General features: G+C 35.8%; 1 protein-coding gene across 2 annotated transcripts in view; it reads left to right on the forward strand.

Annotated features, from left to right (window-relative positions):
• Nucleotides 1-15,649, forward strand: part of COL11A1 (collagen type XI alpha 1 chain) — a 258,624-nt gene extending 242,975 nt beyond the window's left edge. For both annotated transcript variants that reach the window (XM_064282480.1, XM_064282479.1), the window contains exons 63-67: nt 575-824; nt 4,952-5,064; nt 7,535-7,603; nt 12,239-12,472; nt 13,924-15,649. In XM_064282480.1, coding sequence (XP_064138550.1) covers nt 575-824; nt 4,952-5,064; nt 7,535-7,603; nt 12,239-12,472; nt 13,924-14,070 — 813 coding nt within the window. In that variant the 3' untranslated portion in view covers nt 14,071-15,649. The remainder of the gene's footprint in view (nt 1-574; nt 825-4,951; nt 5,065-7,534; nt 7,604-12,238; nt 12,473-13,923) is intronic.
• Nucleotides 15,650-17,345: the final 1,696 nt, after the last annotated feature.

Consider the following 17,345-nt stretch of genomic DNA (forward strand, 5'->3'; position numbering starts at 1 on the left):
ATACACACATGTATATAAATGTGTATACGTGAAGGAGTCCTTGTGGCACACTGATTAATGCACTTGGCCGCTATCCAAAAGGTCGATGGTTCAAACCCACCAACTGCTCCACAGAAAAAAGATGTGGCAGTCTGCTTCTGTAAAGATTAAAACAAAAAAATAAAAACCAAACCCGTTACCGTCGAGGCAATTCCAACTCATAGCAACCCTATAGGACAGAGTAGAATTGCCCCATAGAGTTTGCAAGGAATGCCTGGTGGATTTGAACTGCCGACCTCTTGGTTAGTAGCCATAGCTCTTAACCATTATGCCACCAATCTTGGAAACCCTATGTGACACTTCTCCTCAGTCCTATAAGGTCACTATAAGTTAGAATCGACTCAGGAGGAACAGGTTTGGTTTTTATACATACTCATATAATCTTACACATTTATTTGGTAGCTATTAAGGAAAATACTGAAAAGCTAAACCAACTATGTTTTCTTTTTATGACAATGACATAACCCGTAACAACTAATATCTGCAGAAGTTTTTACTTAATGAAACAAGTTCACATAGATTATCTCTTTTACAGGGGCCACCTGGTGAAGTCATTCAGCCTTTACCGATCTTGGCACCCAAAAAAACGAGAAGGCATACTGAAGGCATGCAGGCAGATGCAGGTGATAATATTCTTGATTATTCAGATGGAATGGAGGAAATATTTGGTTCCCTCAATTCTCTGAAACAAGACATCGAGCATATGAAGTTTCCAATGGGTACACAAACCAACCCAGCCCGAACTTGCAAAGATCTGCAACTCAGCCATCCTGACTTCCCAGATGGTATGTTAATAATACATGACAAAGCAAATGCACTGAGTTACTAAGGTGCATTGTCAGCTCATTAATTCTAGTTAAATGTTTAATAGAGTCTCTAAATAAAGCCATAACAAATTATTAATTCCAGACTCGTAGACTAAAAAAGGTCATTTATGCTGTGTGCAGTTCAAGATCTGCTTTGTAAAATCCTTGTCTGTTAAATAAGATTTCATTAAATTATGCAAGATTATTTTTGGTTGATTGTAGCTAACACAGATGTATTTTGCCCTTGTAATAGCTATCGTTGAATGGGTATTTCATGTGAACATATGTGATTATTACTATACAGCTATTATTTATATCCTAACTTATTTTAAGAAGCAAAGATGTCACTTTGAGAACTAAGGTGTGCCAGACCTAAGCCAGGGTATTTTCAGTCGCCTCGTGTGCATGCAAAAGCTGTACAGTGAACAAGGAAGACCAAGAAATTGATGCCTTTGGATCATGGTGTCAGCAAAGAATATTGAACATACCATGGGCTGCCAGAAGAACAAACAAGTCTGCTACCAGTCCCTCCTGATATGCTTAGTGGAGTGTCAGGGAAAATGAAGAAGACCCTCAACGAGATGGATTGACACAGTAGCTGCAACAATGGGCTTAAGCACAGCAATGATTGTAAGGATGGCGCAGGACCAGGCAGTGTTTCATTCTGTTGTACGTAGGGTCTCTATGTGTTGGAACTGGCTCAATGGCACCTAACAATGACAACTTATTTTAAGTTGTTAAAAATAAACTTGCTAAATAGCATAACTAAACCCTATTTGGTCACTCAGTTTAGCAATAATTTGGTGAACAGAATATTTAAAAGTCGGAATAAGTTGGGGCAAAAATATATCTTTCATTGATCAACAAATAACTGGTACAACTGTGAAGAGTGTACTTAGTAATAATCAAAGTGATTTACTAGAATAGTTACTATTTGATGACACCTTTTACATACTTATTGTTCAGAGGACGAAACAGTTGCAGGTGTGATGTGAGTTGACTGAACTCAGTTAGTGAACTATCAAAGGACAGATCTTTATCTAATTTTAAATCTCCCCGTTGTGAGGCAAAACACTGTCTCCCATTTGACACCCAAGAAAATATTCTCTTTCACTATCAATCATGTAATGAATGTCATAGTTGAGATATAAATAAGTCAGTGCGGAGAGAAAAGTTTAATCCGTTTTAGAAACAGCCACTGTGAAGAAAGAATATCATAAAATCTTCTTATCGTAATGGAATTATTAAGACCCTTGTACAAATTAGTATTCAGGTCTTTAAATTTATCATATGTTTATTTGAAGGAAACATGTTTAGTTTTGTATTAATTCAGTGATTTATAAGGAGAACCTTACTTTTAATTGGTGTTATGCATGCACAGGAGCTAGATGACTTGAGTTTGTGTCTGTACCAGAAAATTTCTGCTTTTAATAGCGAACTTGAATATACTGGATCAATCAGAAAATCCTTATTGAGTTTTTGTGGAATTCAGAAGAGAATACAGAAAATATGATTATATGAGTCCAAGACATCTGACCTAGATGAAAAAGGAATTGAAAGCCTAACATAAAAGATGGCAGCATGTGCTGAGTTATAAAACCAAAACCAAAAAACAAACCCACTGCCGTCGAGTCGATTCCGACTCATAGCAAACCTATAGGACAGACTAGAACTGCCCTGTAGAGTTTCCAAGGAGCACCTGGCAGATTTGAACTGCTGACCATTTTGGTTAGCAGCCGTAGTACTTAACCACTATGCCACCAGGGTTTCTGAGTTACAAAGCAGCAAATGTTTAATTGGAATACAAAGAGTAAAAAAAAAAAAAAAAAAGATTATGAATTTTGGTAATGGTAAGTTCACTGTGGCCTATAGTTCTCAGTGGCTTCTAATACAGTAACTAGTTTCGTTAATTCTCTAATATGTCAGTTAATTCATTAATGATTGCTAATAATTATTTACTGGATAGTGCCAGGCACTGTTCTTCATGCCGCGATTACAAATGAGTGGAAGGAATGATGCCCTCAAGCTGCTTATGATCTAATGGTGGAGACAGGAAAAAATGGAATTAACCAAAGATGTTACTAATGGCATATTATGACAGATACTATGGAAGAAAATATGGATTTAAGTTAAGGAATAATTCTACTTTGGATAAGAATATAGAGGGTTAATATTTGAGGAGCTGACATTTACACTGAAATCTTAGAGAGATGGCCAGCTACGCTAAGAATCAAAAGCATATGGTAGGCAGAGGTTATAGGGCATTTTCAAAGCTTTGAAGAAGGCAAGCTCATGCAGTTTTCAAGAACTGAAAGATCACTGTAGTTGAATAATAGCAAACAAACTAGAGAATAACTTGAAGTGATTTGGGAGGAAGCAAAATGGAATCGGAAAGCTGGTCAAGAAGCTGTTGGACTGATCTAGGTGGGTGATGATAGAGTGAATTAGGGATGTGGAAGTAGAAATGGGAAATGAATAACTTAGAGATACATTAAGTATACTATCCATAGGATGCTGAATCACCAACAATGATATCTTAAGCTATTAATATGGAATTTGACAGAATATTTAATGGTAGTGATAACTGAGCAAAGCAAGTTAAAAATGATAACGTATGATTAAAAGCTACGTATTCCTAAAAGCCATACCCATAAAAAACCCTATTGCTGTCAAGTCGATTCCAACTCATAGTGACCCTATAGGACAGAGTAGAACTGCGCCATAGGGTTTCCCAGGCTGTAATCATTTTGGAAGCAGACTGCCACATCGTTCTCCTGCAGAGCAGATGGTGCGCTTGAACCACCGGCCTTTTGGTTAGCAGATGAGCACTTAGCCACTGTGCCACCAGGGCTCCTTAAAAAAAAAAAAAAAAACTTCAAAGCTTAAGAGTGGTTATCTCTTTGGGAAAATCTTGGATGATATTTATTTACTGGTACTTTTTTTTTTTTTTTTCCCGGAGGATTCCAATTTGCAGCAGATTGGAATGTATTAATGATATGACAAAAAGACTGTAGATGTTTTGGTTAAACAAAACATAAACTAGGGTTAAATAATATATCTGAAGTTACCTGAAAAATGGTAGGACCTTCTTGACTATTAGAGTCCTTTTTTATTTTATATACAGTAGTAATAGAAGCTAAAGCACATTGATCGACATTGGATTTTTGAGAGTTCCAGTACTAAGCTAACCAATTTGAGTTCTAAAATGTTAAAAGTTCATAACCAGTGGATTGGCAGAATTCACATTTATGTTTGAAATGAAGTGGCAGCATGAAAAATGATAGGAGAGAAGCAATCTTCATATGTACATCAATTATGTCTCCCAATAAATCTTGTTAATGAACAATACTGTCAATCATTTAAAGAATAACTTTGTTTATGTTACTCCCACTACTTTCCACCTTTGCGCATCTGATACCAAATTAATGATCATGATTATTCACATGATAAAGTTTGTTCTACAATATTTCAATAGTGACATTAATAGCAGATTTCATTTAAATACACAAAGTAGACCTCATCTGTAGAATTTCAATAATGCTATTAACAGTAGGCTGCATTTAAGTATATAAAATAGACCTTCTTCTTGGGACCCAATTCAGAGGGGAGTAGATTTACTACAAGAACAAGTTTTGCTCTGAAGTAATGCAACAGTACTCTATCACTTCCATTGTTACAGATAAATAAATCAGGAATAAAATATATTGGCTATTATGCTCAGATTTCTTAAATAGTAAAAAAAAAAATCAAGTGTATCTGTTTCCAGTGTGCATGGAACTTATTACAAATAGATAAATAGAATGTTACTATTTGAGGAAGTGTCATTTAAATTGAAACCTAAAATATATCATCCTGTTAGGAATAAGAAGAGTGCCTAGGCAGAGGGTAAGGGGCAAAGGATTGGAGCAGACAAGACAAGGACTCACTCTTCAGCTGTTGAAACATATACTCCAGTATTCCCAAAGACATTAATAGAATTCATGTGGGAAAAAAAAATCCATGAATTTGCATTTTCCTTTTCTCTTTCTAATAAAATTTATCGTCTACTGCATTTGACTTCTGACATAAACTAATTTGTATATGACGTATGTTTTCTTACCTTCTAGGTGAATATTGGGTTGATCCGAACCAAGGTTGCTCAGGAGATTCCTTCAAAGTTTACTGTAATTTCACATCTGGTGGGGAGACTTGTATTTATCCAGACAAAAAATCTGAGGGAGTAAGTACCAGTCTGTTTTGGTGGCGACTGTTGAGAGTTCCTGCCATGTTTTTGCAATATTGAACTAAACAGGAAAATTATACTGTCATATTTTCATTTATCTGCTTTTCTTACAGGGTAATTAGAGTATTTCATTTGCATAAATATGAATGTGACACTGAAGTGATGCAGAGCGTTAACAAATACCCCTCTCCTTTATATTTTACCCAGACGTATTCTTAATGCACCTGCTTGCAGTCTAAAATTCTATTGCTTTTCGTGACACAACAAGCTGAATCTCAAATTTTAGTGCATCTACAGTATTTTTCAGTCCAATTGCCACATGATAGAACTCACAGCTGCATATTATACTCAAAATACATGATTTTATAAAGAATTAATCTTTTATATGAGTATTATGCACACATTCTTTTTTTTTAATGTTTAACCCTTTCGTTACTACCTTTTTTCACCTTAATTTTTTTTTTTTTTTTGATTGCATGTGTTTTCAGTATTGGAATGCATGCTTATTAATTGAGTAGGTTTAAGTTTTTGGTTGGTAATGTGGATTTTCAGAAATATGATCTGGCAATACAATCTGCTAATGAAGTGAGTGGCACTCTAACACCATCGATCTGTGGCGTGCCAGTATGCCACTGAGAGCTAGGGTAGATAATTTATTGCTGGCACTTTTCCATTTGGTTACATGGGGAAACTCTGGGTTTCCAAATATGACAAGAAAAGCTAAAACAAATCCATCAGGGCTCCCTAAGTATCACACAGGAAAGCCATAGTTATGCTTGCAAGCCTTATCTCACAGAAATAAAGAGAAAAAAAGCAGAAGTTTACAAAACTAACTCATCCAGGAAGCATCACCTAATAGAATGATCAACCTACACAACAGTGAGGCTCTAACTCTGGTTTTCTGAGCTTCAGGAATTTCAAAAGGGTCCCACCTTGAAGTTAATTTCATTAGAAACAGAATAACCCCTTACCTCTGCAGTGGCGTGGTAGATAAGCACTGCCATTGCTAACCAAAAAGTCAGCAGTTTGAATCCACCAGGCAGACCTTGGAAACTCTCTGGGGCAGTTCTGCTCTGTCTTATGGTGTCACTATGAGTCAGAATCGACTCAATGGAATGGGTTTTCTGAGGTCCAGAGGTATAAAAAGTGGCTGGCATACTGTTTATACCAATGGTAATAAAAGGTGTTTTAAACCTCTTGCCATCGAGTCAGTTCTGACTCACAGTGAGCTGTAGGACAGTGTAGATCTGCCCCATAGGATTTCCAAGGCTTTAATCTTTTCAGAAGCAGACTGCCACATCTTTCCCCTGTGGAGTGGCTGGTGGATTGGAAACACTGACCTTTCTGTTAGCAACTGAGCACGTAACACTGCACCACAGATTCCTTGATTTCCTCCTAGCAGTGTCAAATACTTGACTTATGCTTTTAAAGCTAAATGCAAGTCATTGATATAAGGAAATATTTTTCACTAGCATAATTATATTCTCCAAACACTCAATGTTTTAGGGATTTTGTCCTCATTTGTGCTCTTACAATAAATCTCATTCTTAGTAAATGGTGTGGGCACACAGACACAGAAATGCCTTAAGGCAAAGCAAGTAGATGTATGGCTAGAACTTCATAAGAGAAAAGTTAAGTTTGTGAGAAAAAGGGGGGTAATAGGGGCAGGAGGTAAAGTGACTTTCATTTCCCAACCCCATGTGGCATGTAGTGAAGCATAGTGAAGCTTCCCTAATCCCCAAAGGAATATGGGATGATAGAAAATACTTCCCTTACACTAATTACTAAAATTTCCTAAAATGAAGACTTATATACTCTTACATTTTGCTGATCTTTGCAAGGCAATACAATAAATGCAGATCTATAAAAGCTGCTTAATTGTCTTCCCAGCAGGCATGATTAAGCTTGCATCCTGCCCACGATTTTTGCATAGTCACTGGCCCCTAGTTACTGGCCAGGTCCTTTCAGAAGGGCTCTCTTGGCCATGGAATACTGAGGGTACCCTTCTTGCCTGGCGATGGCTGGCATTTTGAGGGTTTCCTTTGCAAGTGGCTACCTAAGAGTTCCACCAGTGCCTCCACCACCCTTAGTATGCCTTTACCAGGCTGGTTTTATTCTTCTCCTCTTTTCAAACCAGCTAAGAGAACATGAAGGAAATGATTCAATCTTAATTAAGTAGAATTCACAGGATCTATCTCGAAATTTACTCTTTATCATTTTGTGTAACCCAGGGTAGATGTCATTTTAAAACGATTTAAAAGCTTACAAAAAGCTCTTACTGAAAAAATACATATATAGGATTAATAGCAGACTGCATTTAAATATATAAAGTAGGCCTTCTTAGGATATAATTCAGAGGGGAGTACACTTACTACAAGAGCAAGTTTTGCTATAATATTGCTATGTATACAACATTATTCAAATTTTTTTTTACCTGATTTCTAATTTTCCTGTCCCTTTGCAACAGGTAAGAATTTCATCATGGCCAAAGGAGAAGCCAGGAAGCTGGTTTAGTGAATTCAAGAGAGGAAAACTGGTATGTTGTTACCACAAAATGAAATGGTTTATCTTGAGCTTCGTAAGTGAAGCTCAAATTATAAATTTCTAGTCTCTGACCATGAAAGTCTAAATTATACTAATCAAGATTCCACCTGTTCTGTAGTTTGTTCCATTTTTATTGAATCACTGTGGTATTTTAGAGTCGTCTAAAATTTTTGTCATGTGAATAGAAATATACAAGAATGCCTGAAAAGAATCACCAAGTTAAGTATTTCATTGAGTACCTGAGATAGACATCATTAAAAAAAAGAATTATGTTAGAAATATCTGCTGTAGAGAAAAAATACAATTTAGAACTCTGACTCCAACTATTTCATTTTCTCTCTGTTTGAAACTTAATTCATTTTTGTTCTCCAGTAAGGATGTTTAGAAAGTGTTGTGGTTCTATTGATTGCTACATTTGGAAATCTAGTGACTCGTCTGGCCCTGTATTTGTATATAGCACAAGTTTACTTAGTTGTTCACCGTTAATTTTACAGAGAGATTTTAAGATCAAATGACAAAACTAAATTCATATTTAAAAGCTACTTAAAAAGATCCATGTGTTTAAAATATTTTAGTTAGAATGTATTCTGATTGAAGTGTTTCCCATTTATCCAGTTGATTTAATGTTCAATGTTACTTAAAAAATCATTTTTATTTCAGTTGACAACTCTATTTATGCAGTTATTATTTCCATAGGACTCTGCCCATAGTAATTAAAAACTTTTAGTGAAGTTGTCCGCCTGCCTTATAATTCTTTAGTTCACCCTTAAGTTACATATTACACATCCATATTTCACTCTTATCTGTGTATGAGGTAAAAATACATACCCAAAAGAATTGCATACATGGTTTTATTTTGTGTTTTTTGCTTTCATTTGCTTTCCTTAGGGTACCTTTCCCAAATAGATTCTTTTTTCTCCAACTTCACAAGGCCCCTCATCTAAGCTGTTAATCACTAAGAAATAAGGATAAGGAAGAAGACACAGATAACTGCCCTTACACTGACTGATTCTCTAAGCTGGGTGATTTTTTTTTTTTTTTCTTTTTTGTCTTTGCTCTAGGTTCATATATTTCAGCTGACCCCAGCTGTTTTAATCATAGCCATTAAAATAATTTATGAAGATGATGCATGAGACAATATTTAATAATTTACAATTAAGACTATTTTCTTATTATTTATTATTAATTATTTATTGAGTCGATAAATATTCACCTGCATTGTCTCAGAAATTATGCTTGGTGCTAAAGAAACAATGACGAATAAACACATTGTGTAAGAGGAGGGCAGATAAACAATGTCTGTTCTAAAAAACTCTTGTTGTTTGCAGCCAAGTTGATTTTCAACTCATATCAACCCCATGTGACAGAGCAGAACTGCCCCATAGGATTTTCTAGGCTGTAATCTTTATGGGAGCAGATTGCCAGGTCATTCTCCCATGGAGCCACTAGTGTGTTCAAACTACCAACATTTAGGGCAGCAGCTGAGAGCTTAACCGTTGCTCCACCAGGGCTCCTTGTGCAGAAAATTAGAAGAACAAAAAAAGCCTTAGAGATTTTTGGCCCCTGTAAATAGTTTTCTGTGGCCACTGTAACAAATTACCACAAACTTGGTGGGTTCAAACAACAGAAATTATTCTCTCACAGTTCTGGAGGTCAGAAGTCCAATATCAGTTTCTCTCAAATAAAATCAAGGTGTTGGCCGGCACACACTGCTCTGGAGACTGTAGTGCAGAATCTGTTCTTTGCCTCTTCCAACTTCTGTTGGTTGTTGGCTTTCCTTGGCTTTTAGTTGCATCACTCCAGTCTTTACCTCCATCTTCACATCACCTTTTCCTCTGTGTGTACATGTTTTTTCTATTGTCCGTATCAATTTTCCCTCTCATTTTCTCTTATCTGGACACTTGATTACATTTGCAAAGATCTTTTTTCTAAATAAGGTAACATTCACAGATCCCAGAGATTAGGGTATGTTGTTGTTGTTGTTAGGTGCTGTCAAGTCAGTTCCGACTCATAGCGACTCTATGCACAACAGAATGAAACATTGCCTGGTCCTGAGCCATCTTTACAAGCGTTGTTATACTTGAGCTCATTGTTGCAGCCACTGTGTCAATCCACCTCGTTGAGGGTCTTCCTTTTTTCCGCTGACCCTGTACTCTGCCAAGCATGATGTCCTTCTCCAGGGACTGATCCCTCCTCACAACATGTCCAAAGTATGTAAGACGCAGTGTCGCCATCCAGCTTCTAAGGAGCATTCTGGTTGTACTTCTTCCAAGACAGATTTGTTCGTTCTTTTGGCAATTCAATATTCTTTGCCATCACCACAATTCAAAGGCATCAGTTCTTCTTCGGTATTCTTTATTCATTCTCCAGCTTTCACATGCATATGATGTGATTGAAAATACCATGGCTTGGGTCAGGCACACCTTAGTCTTCAAGGTGGTATCTTTGCTCTTCAGCACTTTAAAGAGGTCCTTTTCAGCAGATTTACCCAATGCAATGCATCTTTTGATTTCTTGACTACTGCTTCCATGGTTGTTGATTGTGGATCCAAGTAAAATGAAATCCTTAACAACTTCAATTTTTTCTCCATTTGTCATGATGTTGCTCATTGGTCCAGTTGTGAGGATTTTTGTTTTTTTTTTTGTATGTTGAGGTGCAATCCATACTGAAGGCTGTGGTCTCTGATCTTCATTAGTAAGTGCTTCAACTCCTCTTCACTTTCAGCAAGCAAGGTTGTGTCATCTGCATAATGCAGGTTGTTAATGAGTCTTCCTCCAATCCTGATGCCCCATTCTTCTTCACATAGTCCAGCGTCTCGTATTATTTGCTCAGCCTACAGATTGAATAGGTATGGTGAAAGAATACAACCCTGATGCACACCTTTCCCGACTTTACACCAATCAGTATCCCCTTGTTCTGTCTGAACAACTGCCTCTTGATCTATGTAAAGGTTCCTCATGAGCACAATTAAGGTTTCTGGAATTCCCGTTCTTTGCAATGTTATCCATAATTTGTTATGATCCACACAGTCGAATGCCTTTGCATAGTCAATGAAACACAGGTAAACATCCTTCTGGTATTCTCTGCTTTCAGCTAGGATCCATCTGACATCAGCAATGATATCCCTGGTTCCACATCCTCTTCTGAAACTGACCTGAATTTCTGGCAGTTCCCTGTCAACATACTGCTGCAGCTGTTTTTGAATAATCTTCAGCAAAATTTTGCTTGCGTGTGATATTAATGATATTGTTCTATAATTTTCACATTCAGTTGGATCACCTTTCTTGGAAATAGGCATAAATATGGATCTCTTCCAGTCAGTTGGCCAGGAAGCTGTCTTCCATATTTCTTGGCATAGATGAGTGAGCACCTCCAGTGCTGCATCTGTTTGTTGAAACATTTCAATTGATATTCCATCAGTTCCTGGAGCCTTCTTTTCTTCCAGTGCCTTCAGAGCAGCTTGGACTTCTTTCTTCAGTACCATCGGTTCCTGATCATATGCTACCGCTTGAAATGGTTGAACATCGACTAACTCCTTTTGATATAATGACTCTGTGTATTCCTTCCATCTTCTTTTGATGCTTCCTGCGTCGTTTAATATTTTCCCCATGGGATCCTTCACTTTTACAGCTCGAGGCTTGAATTTTTTCTTCAGTTCTTTCAGCTTGAGAAACGCCAAGCGTGTTCTTCCCTTTTGGTTTTCCATCTCCAGCTCTTTGTATATGTCATTGTAATACTTTACTTTGTCTTCTCGAGCCCCCCTTTGAAATCTTCTGTTCAGTTATTTTACTTCATCAATTCTTCCTTTTACTTTAGCTGCTCGATGTTCATGAGCAAGTTTCAGAGTCTCCTCTGACATCCATCTTGGTCTTTTCTTTCTTTCCTGTGTTTTCAATGACCCCTTACTTTCTTCATGGATGATGTCCTTGATGTCATTCCACAACTCGTCTGGTCTCCGGTCACTAGTGTTCAATGCATCAAATCTATTCTTCAATTTTCCCTCTGATTTCCTCTTATCTGTACACTTAATTATACCTGCAAAGGTCCTTTTTCTAAATAGGGTAACATTCACAGATCCCAGAGATTAGGGTATAGACATATCTTTTGGAGGACCACCATTCAACCCACTAAACCCCAAAATGAAAAGTGCAGGAACGTGTTTAAACATTTGTGTCAGGTGGATAAGTTTGCAATTTTGGGAAGGAGCAGACACAAAGCTAACAGCAACAACCAAACAGCCTTTGCATTGTGCTGAGATTCTTCAGTTTTCATGGAGCCCTGAATTTTTAAAAAAATGCTCAAATATAATGAATCGTTCTTTAGAAACAAAAGCTTTATTCCCCACACCCCCAAAATTTTATTTTTTACTAATTAAGGAACTAAGGCACAGAGACAAAGTGACATTTTCAAAGTTAAATAATACTTAAGTAACTCAGATGGGAATACAATCCTGATTTCCTAAAACCGTGTCCTTGAGTCCAAGGACTGTCAATGCACTTGTTCTTTCGTTAAAGTAAAAATGGGTCTGTTGATTGATCTACATGCTTCTGTCATCAGTGATTTTCTTACTTTATAGGATAAAAGAGGAAAACAGTCTTTACGTGTCTTTTTGTTCTTTTACCCTCAGTTTTCCTATTTAGATATTGAAGGCAATTCCATTAATATGGTGCAAATGACATTCCTGAAACTGCTGACTGCCACTGCTCGACAAAATTTCACCTACCACTGTCATCAGTCAGCAGCCTGGTATGACATGTCATCTGGAAGTTATGACAGAGCACTTCGGTTCCTGGGATCAAATGATGAGGAGATGTCCTATGACAATAACCCTTACATCAAAGCACTGCATGATGGCTGCGCAGTGAGTATAATCTCTGCTTGCCTTCTCTTTTCACACAGGAACAAAGCAATGGGGAACTCCCTCAGCTTAGTAGGAAACCACATATCTTCCATGATATGAAAGTCTTTGTTATTAAGATTTGCTGTTTAACACTGTCATATTAAAATCCAGGATGTTAGAAACCAACAATGTTCACACACACAGTAGCAAACTCTGAAACATACAATAGGCACATTTAAAGCCATAACAGAAGGTAATCTAGGATTCTGTATTATTTTTATGGAATTATACCTGACATTTGAGTGTTACTGCAGGTAGTAATTTTTGAAATACAAAAAAATTAAAAATGAACAAATAAATCAAGCAAAACAAACAACAACAACAAAAATAAAACTCTACTCCCTTTTCCTTCTCGATCCATGAGTCAAAATTCATAGCTAAAGGAATCACTGTTATGCCATAGATAATCCTCCTCCTATGTTTGGAGCTTGTTAATTAGTACCATTATGTACCATTTTTAGGGGTACTATCATTTTTGTTATTTTTTATTCTCTGAAACTATTTTTTCACATATAAGGGAATTCCATGTAATGAAATGATCTATTATTGTTGTCGGTTGTCGTCGAGTCGATTTTCACTCATAGTGACCCTATTTGTGCAGAGTAGACAGCTCCATAGTGTTTCCAAGGCTGTGACCTTTGGAAGGAGATTGTCAGACCTGTCTCCCAGGGTGCTTCTTGGTAGGTGCCAACCTTTCAGCTATTAGGTGAGCGCTTAACTCTTTGCACCCCAGGGATTACAAAATGATCCATAGAGTACCCTACGAAGCTCACTGTTTTAGCCAATTATTTATGGCTGAAGAACAGTCACAATTACAAATAAACAGACCCGGCTCTAATCAAAATGAAGGAAGTACAAGTAGAAAAAACAAAATAAAAAAGCATTAAAGGGGCAAGAGTTTTGGGAAGATTTCCCAATAGTAATGTATTCATAAATATGCATAAAATTAATATATAGAAAAATGTTTTGACTTTTGACCTACTGCATTATAATCGCTCTACTGTGTTCAAATTTTGGCATAAAAGAATTTGTCTGCATTATATCGTAAATCTAATGGTAACGATGTGCTATATATTTAAGAGTATAATCTAAAACCAGTTATTTTTCCTACTAAACTGTATTTGTCAACTCAATGGATTCTTTTCAAATAAACATAACATCGAAGTATAATAGCTAGAGAATTACAGCTAAATTTCAAATGTCATTGCTGACATTCAAAATTTAAGAATATGTGTGACCATAGTGATAACAAGAAGTGTTAAATACTAGATAGATAATGGCAAATTTGTTGTTTTATTCTCTTCTGCCTCACCCTGGATCTCCATTCAGAAGTTTGAGAAAAAAAATCACATGTACTTAAAAAATGTGAAATGACTGCGTGTGTAACTTTTTATTTCTGCTTATTTTTACAGTCCAGAAAAGGCTATGAAAAGACTGTCATTGAAATCAATACACCAAAAATTAATCAAGTACCTATCGTTGATGTAATGATCAATGACTTTGGTGATCAGAATCAGAAATTTGGATTTGAAGTTGGTCCTGTTTGTTTTCTTGGCTGATGTTAAGACAAAGAACATATAAAACCAACAGAAATTTACTTTGGTGTCACCAGCCCATTTGATGCCACATGCAAGTTTTGAATAAGGATGATATAGAAAACAACTTGCTACATATATATGTACCATTTAGGAAATATTAATGCCCTGGTGAGGGCAGAACCACATGACAAAACTATGAAAACTCATAAGGTATAAGATAGTGTGGCTGAGATGGAAAACAAGGCTCCTTCTTGATTCACTAATTCTCGTCTGTCCTTTTCCTATTTGAATTCCTTTGGTGCTGTAGAAAACAAAACAAAAAAAAAAAGATAAAAATATATATTCATAAAAGATATGGTGCTCATTCTCATCCATCAAGGATGTGCTAAAAAAAAACTGTGTTTAATAAACTGTAATTATTTTATGTACAGTTCTAAACTGTTATCTATGTGTCCATTTCCAAAACTTGCACGTGTCTCAGAATTTCATCTGACTCTAATTTTATGACAATTGCAGAACTATGATGGCAATAAATATATGTATTATGAAAAAATAAAGCTGTCGTTTCTGGTGACTCTAATTCCCTTTCTTTGATTAATAATAAAATGCCTTTGTATATATTGATGTTGAAGAGTTCAGTTATTTGAAGTCGCCAACAAAAATCTCAGAGGGCAAAAACCTGGAAGACTTTCGGAAGCACACTGAGATCAACTCTTCTCTGCTGACAGTAACCTTTGCTAATTGCAGACAAAAATATGCATTTTGATGCTTTCTTCAATGCTATACCTCAAACATTTTTGTTCCTCAGAATCCAGGATTTCACAGAATAATTGTATATATGGAAAATAAACAAGTTTCTACTTTTGGACAGGAAAATGTGTACGAGAAGCTCTTTTAACAAAGTGATGCGTCCACGCAGCAAACAATCAGATGTACAATTTTTTCTCTACCTTATCACAGCTCAGTGTGTTCGGTGTGCTTCTGTGATGCAAATTAATATTAAAGATGGATACGAAACAATTATTTATAAATTTGTGCAATGTTAGATGTTTAAGCAATCAACTTCTTGAATTTTATTCTAAGTTGCATAGAATAACAGTCTCAATATTATTTCACCTGCCCAACAAATATTTCTTTCCTTCCAAAATAATTTCATACATCATTTGACACACCTAATGGCTAAATAACATGTGGGTGGACTAACAGTGCTTATTTTAAGTCATACTTATTCAAGACTATCAGAACACTTTTTTTTTTTTTTCCCACTGAGGTATTTTCTGCAGGTAGCATGAAATAGGAGTATAACTTTTTAAAAATTACAAACTGAACTTTGTATCTGTTTTAAGTAATATATGTAAGACTTGAAAATAAATGTGTTTTATTATTTCTTATATAAAGTGTTAAATTAATTGATGCCAGATTCCACTGGAACATTTTCAACTGATAATTTATCATGAAAGACAATTCCTGTAATATTGACATTAAAAAGTGAACATTTGTCATTCAGAATTTCTTTTATTTTTTAAACCAAGTTTGTAAATGTCCTTTCAAGAAGGGAGATATGAATCTTATCAATAAACTCGAGCCTTGTCTACCTGGATTGGTCATTCTCTTTCTTAAATAGGTTCCAGATTTTCTGTTTCAGAAAAGGCTTTCTGTTCTGTTTCTTGACCGTCCAGATTTAGAATAGTTTTGCATTTTTGAATAAGCGTGCTAGCCTTCAGAGATAAATTGTTTAAATTCTCCATGTGTGTAAAATAATAAATACTCCACGGTAATACTACCTTTACAAAATATAGATTATATTTAAAAGTTCAAGGGGATATTTTTCGAGATAAAAAGTTCTACAATGTCTCAAACATATGTTCCGTAATTTCAGCGTTAAAGGTATTCCTAGAACTTTTCTTTTGAATTACATTCTCTGAATCATACATAATATTTGTTTACCTAGAGAGATTCTATAAGCCGGACAATTTATGAATGCATAACAATAAAGGAAAATATTTTGTGTAAAGCTCTAGTCCAGCATCAAGGAAGCCACGTTATTTGGGCATTTAAACAAAATTACGTCAAATGGGATTCTCAATTGAAAGAATGAACAAATAATTGGCCTGTCCTTTTGTATTCTTTTTATGTAATGTTGTGGATATGGTCTTCTGCAAAACATCTGATATTTTTCCTCTCCCTTATAATTGATTTAATTTGGACAGAAGACAGCCCAGTGGAATGGAAAAAAGCACACTAGGAGACTTTGTCATCCTGACTCAAGCATATACAAGCTATTCGTGTGTTAAAATACAGAGAGTACTATTGAACTTATGGGCAGGGGTGGATCCTGGGCCTGAAGCTTGCAAAATTTAAAATAACACAAAATTAAAAGTACAAAATAAGTAGAGTTATGACTAATAAGAATAAAAACATTACAACAAATTATTTTAAAAAATGGACCAATACATAAAATATCACAATCTCCAGAAAAATAACAATGATTCTATTAAACTTTCTGAAACTCTTCTGTGATGCTTTTATCCTATATTTTTTGGCTATATTCTCTGAGTGCCTCTCCATTTGAGAATTTTATTATTTCATCTTTTTCTATAAAGAATAAGTTTATCTGCCATGGTAGATGAAAAAAGTATTATTAGAGGTGTTTCTTTCAGTTTCACATATTGTTACTGGTAAGTATTATAAAATTTAGGAAAAGTTCTACTACATTTCTTTCATACATGTGCTGGAAATTTGTGAGAATTTTCCACAGACTAGCTTCTATTCTGTACATTTCAAACCTTGTTTTTCCTCCTCTGCCAGTAGATTTCAGGTGTGGGCACAATAAATATTTACTTTGATCTTTTTGTCACCATAACATAGTGGGTGGTAAGAATGTTCCAAAAGCCATTCGTACACTAGGAATGCTTGCGATAATTGTACACAAAAGCGACTGCAAGTCGTGTAATTATACCTGCCATGTAAACATATAGTCCACAAACTCAAGATAAATGTATCCCCAACTGAATAGTCTTTCAACATATCCCGCACAAAGTAAGATTCCAAAAGGGGGAAATTGGAACTTGATCAGTGTTTTTAATCACGCTCAAAGTGTCTTACTTGGGCAAATTTTGCAAATCATATGGCCATGTGAACTTATCCCTAGGATTCCACTCAGGGTCTTAGGATGTATGCAAGAGTAGAATCTTGAATCTTAAGCTTTATTTTTTTCACAGTAAATTGACCTGTATGTGCAGAATAATTTCAAAATTTAATTAAGGGCCTAGTGCACTGTCGGGCATATACAAAAA

Source organism: Loxodonta africana, chromosome 3 (assembly GCF_030014295.1).
Source record: "Loxodonta africana isolate mLoxAfr1 chromosome 3, mLoxAfr1.hap2, whole genome shotgun sequence".
Lineage (NCBI taxonomy): Eukaryota > Metazoa > Chordata > Mammalia > Proboscidea > Elephantidae > Loxodonta > Loxodonta africana.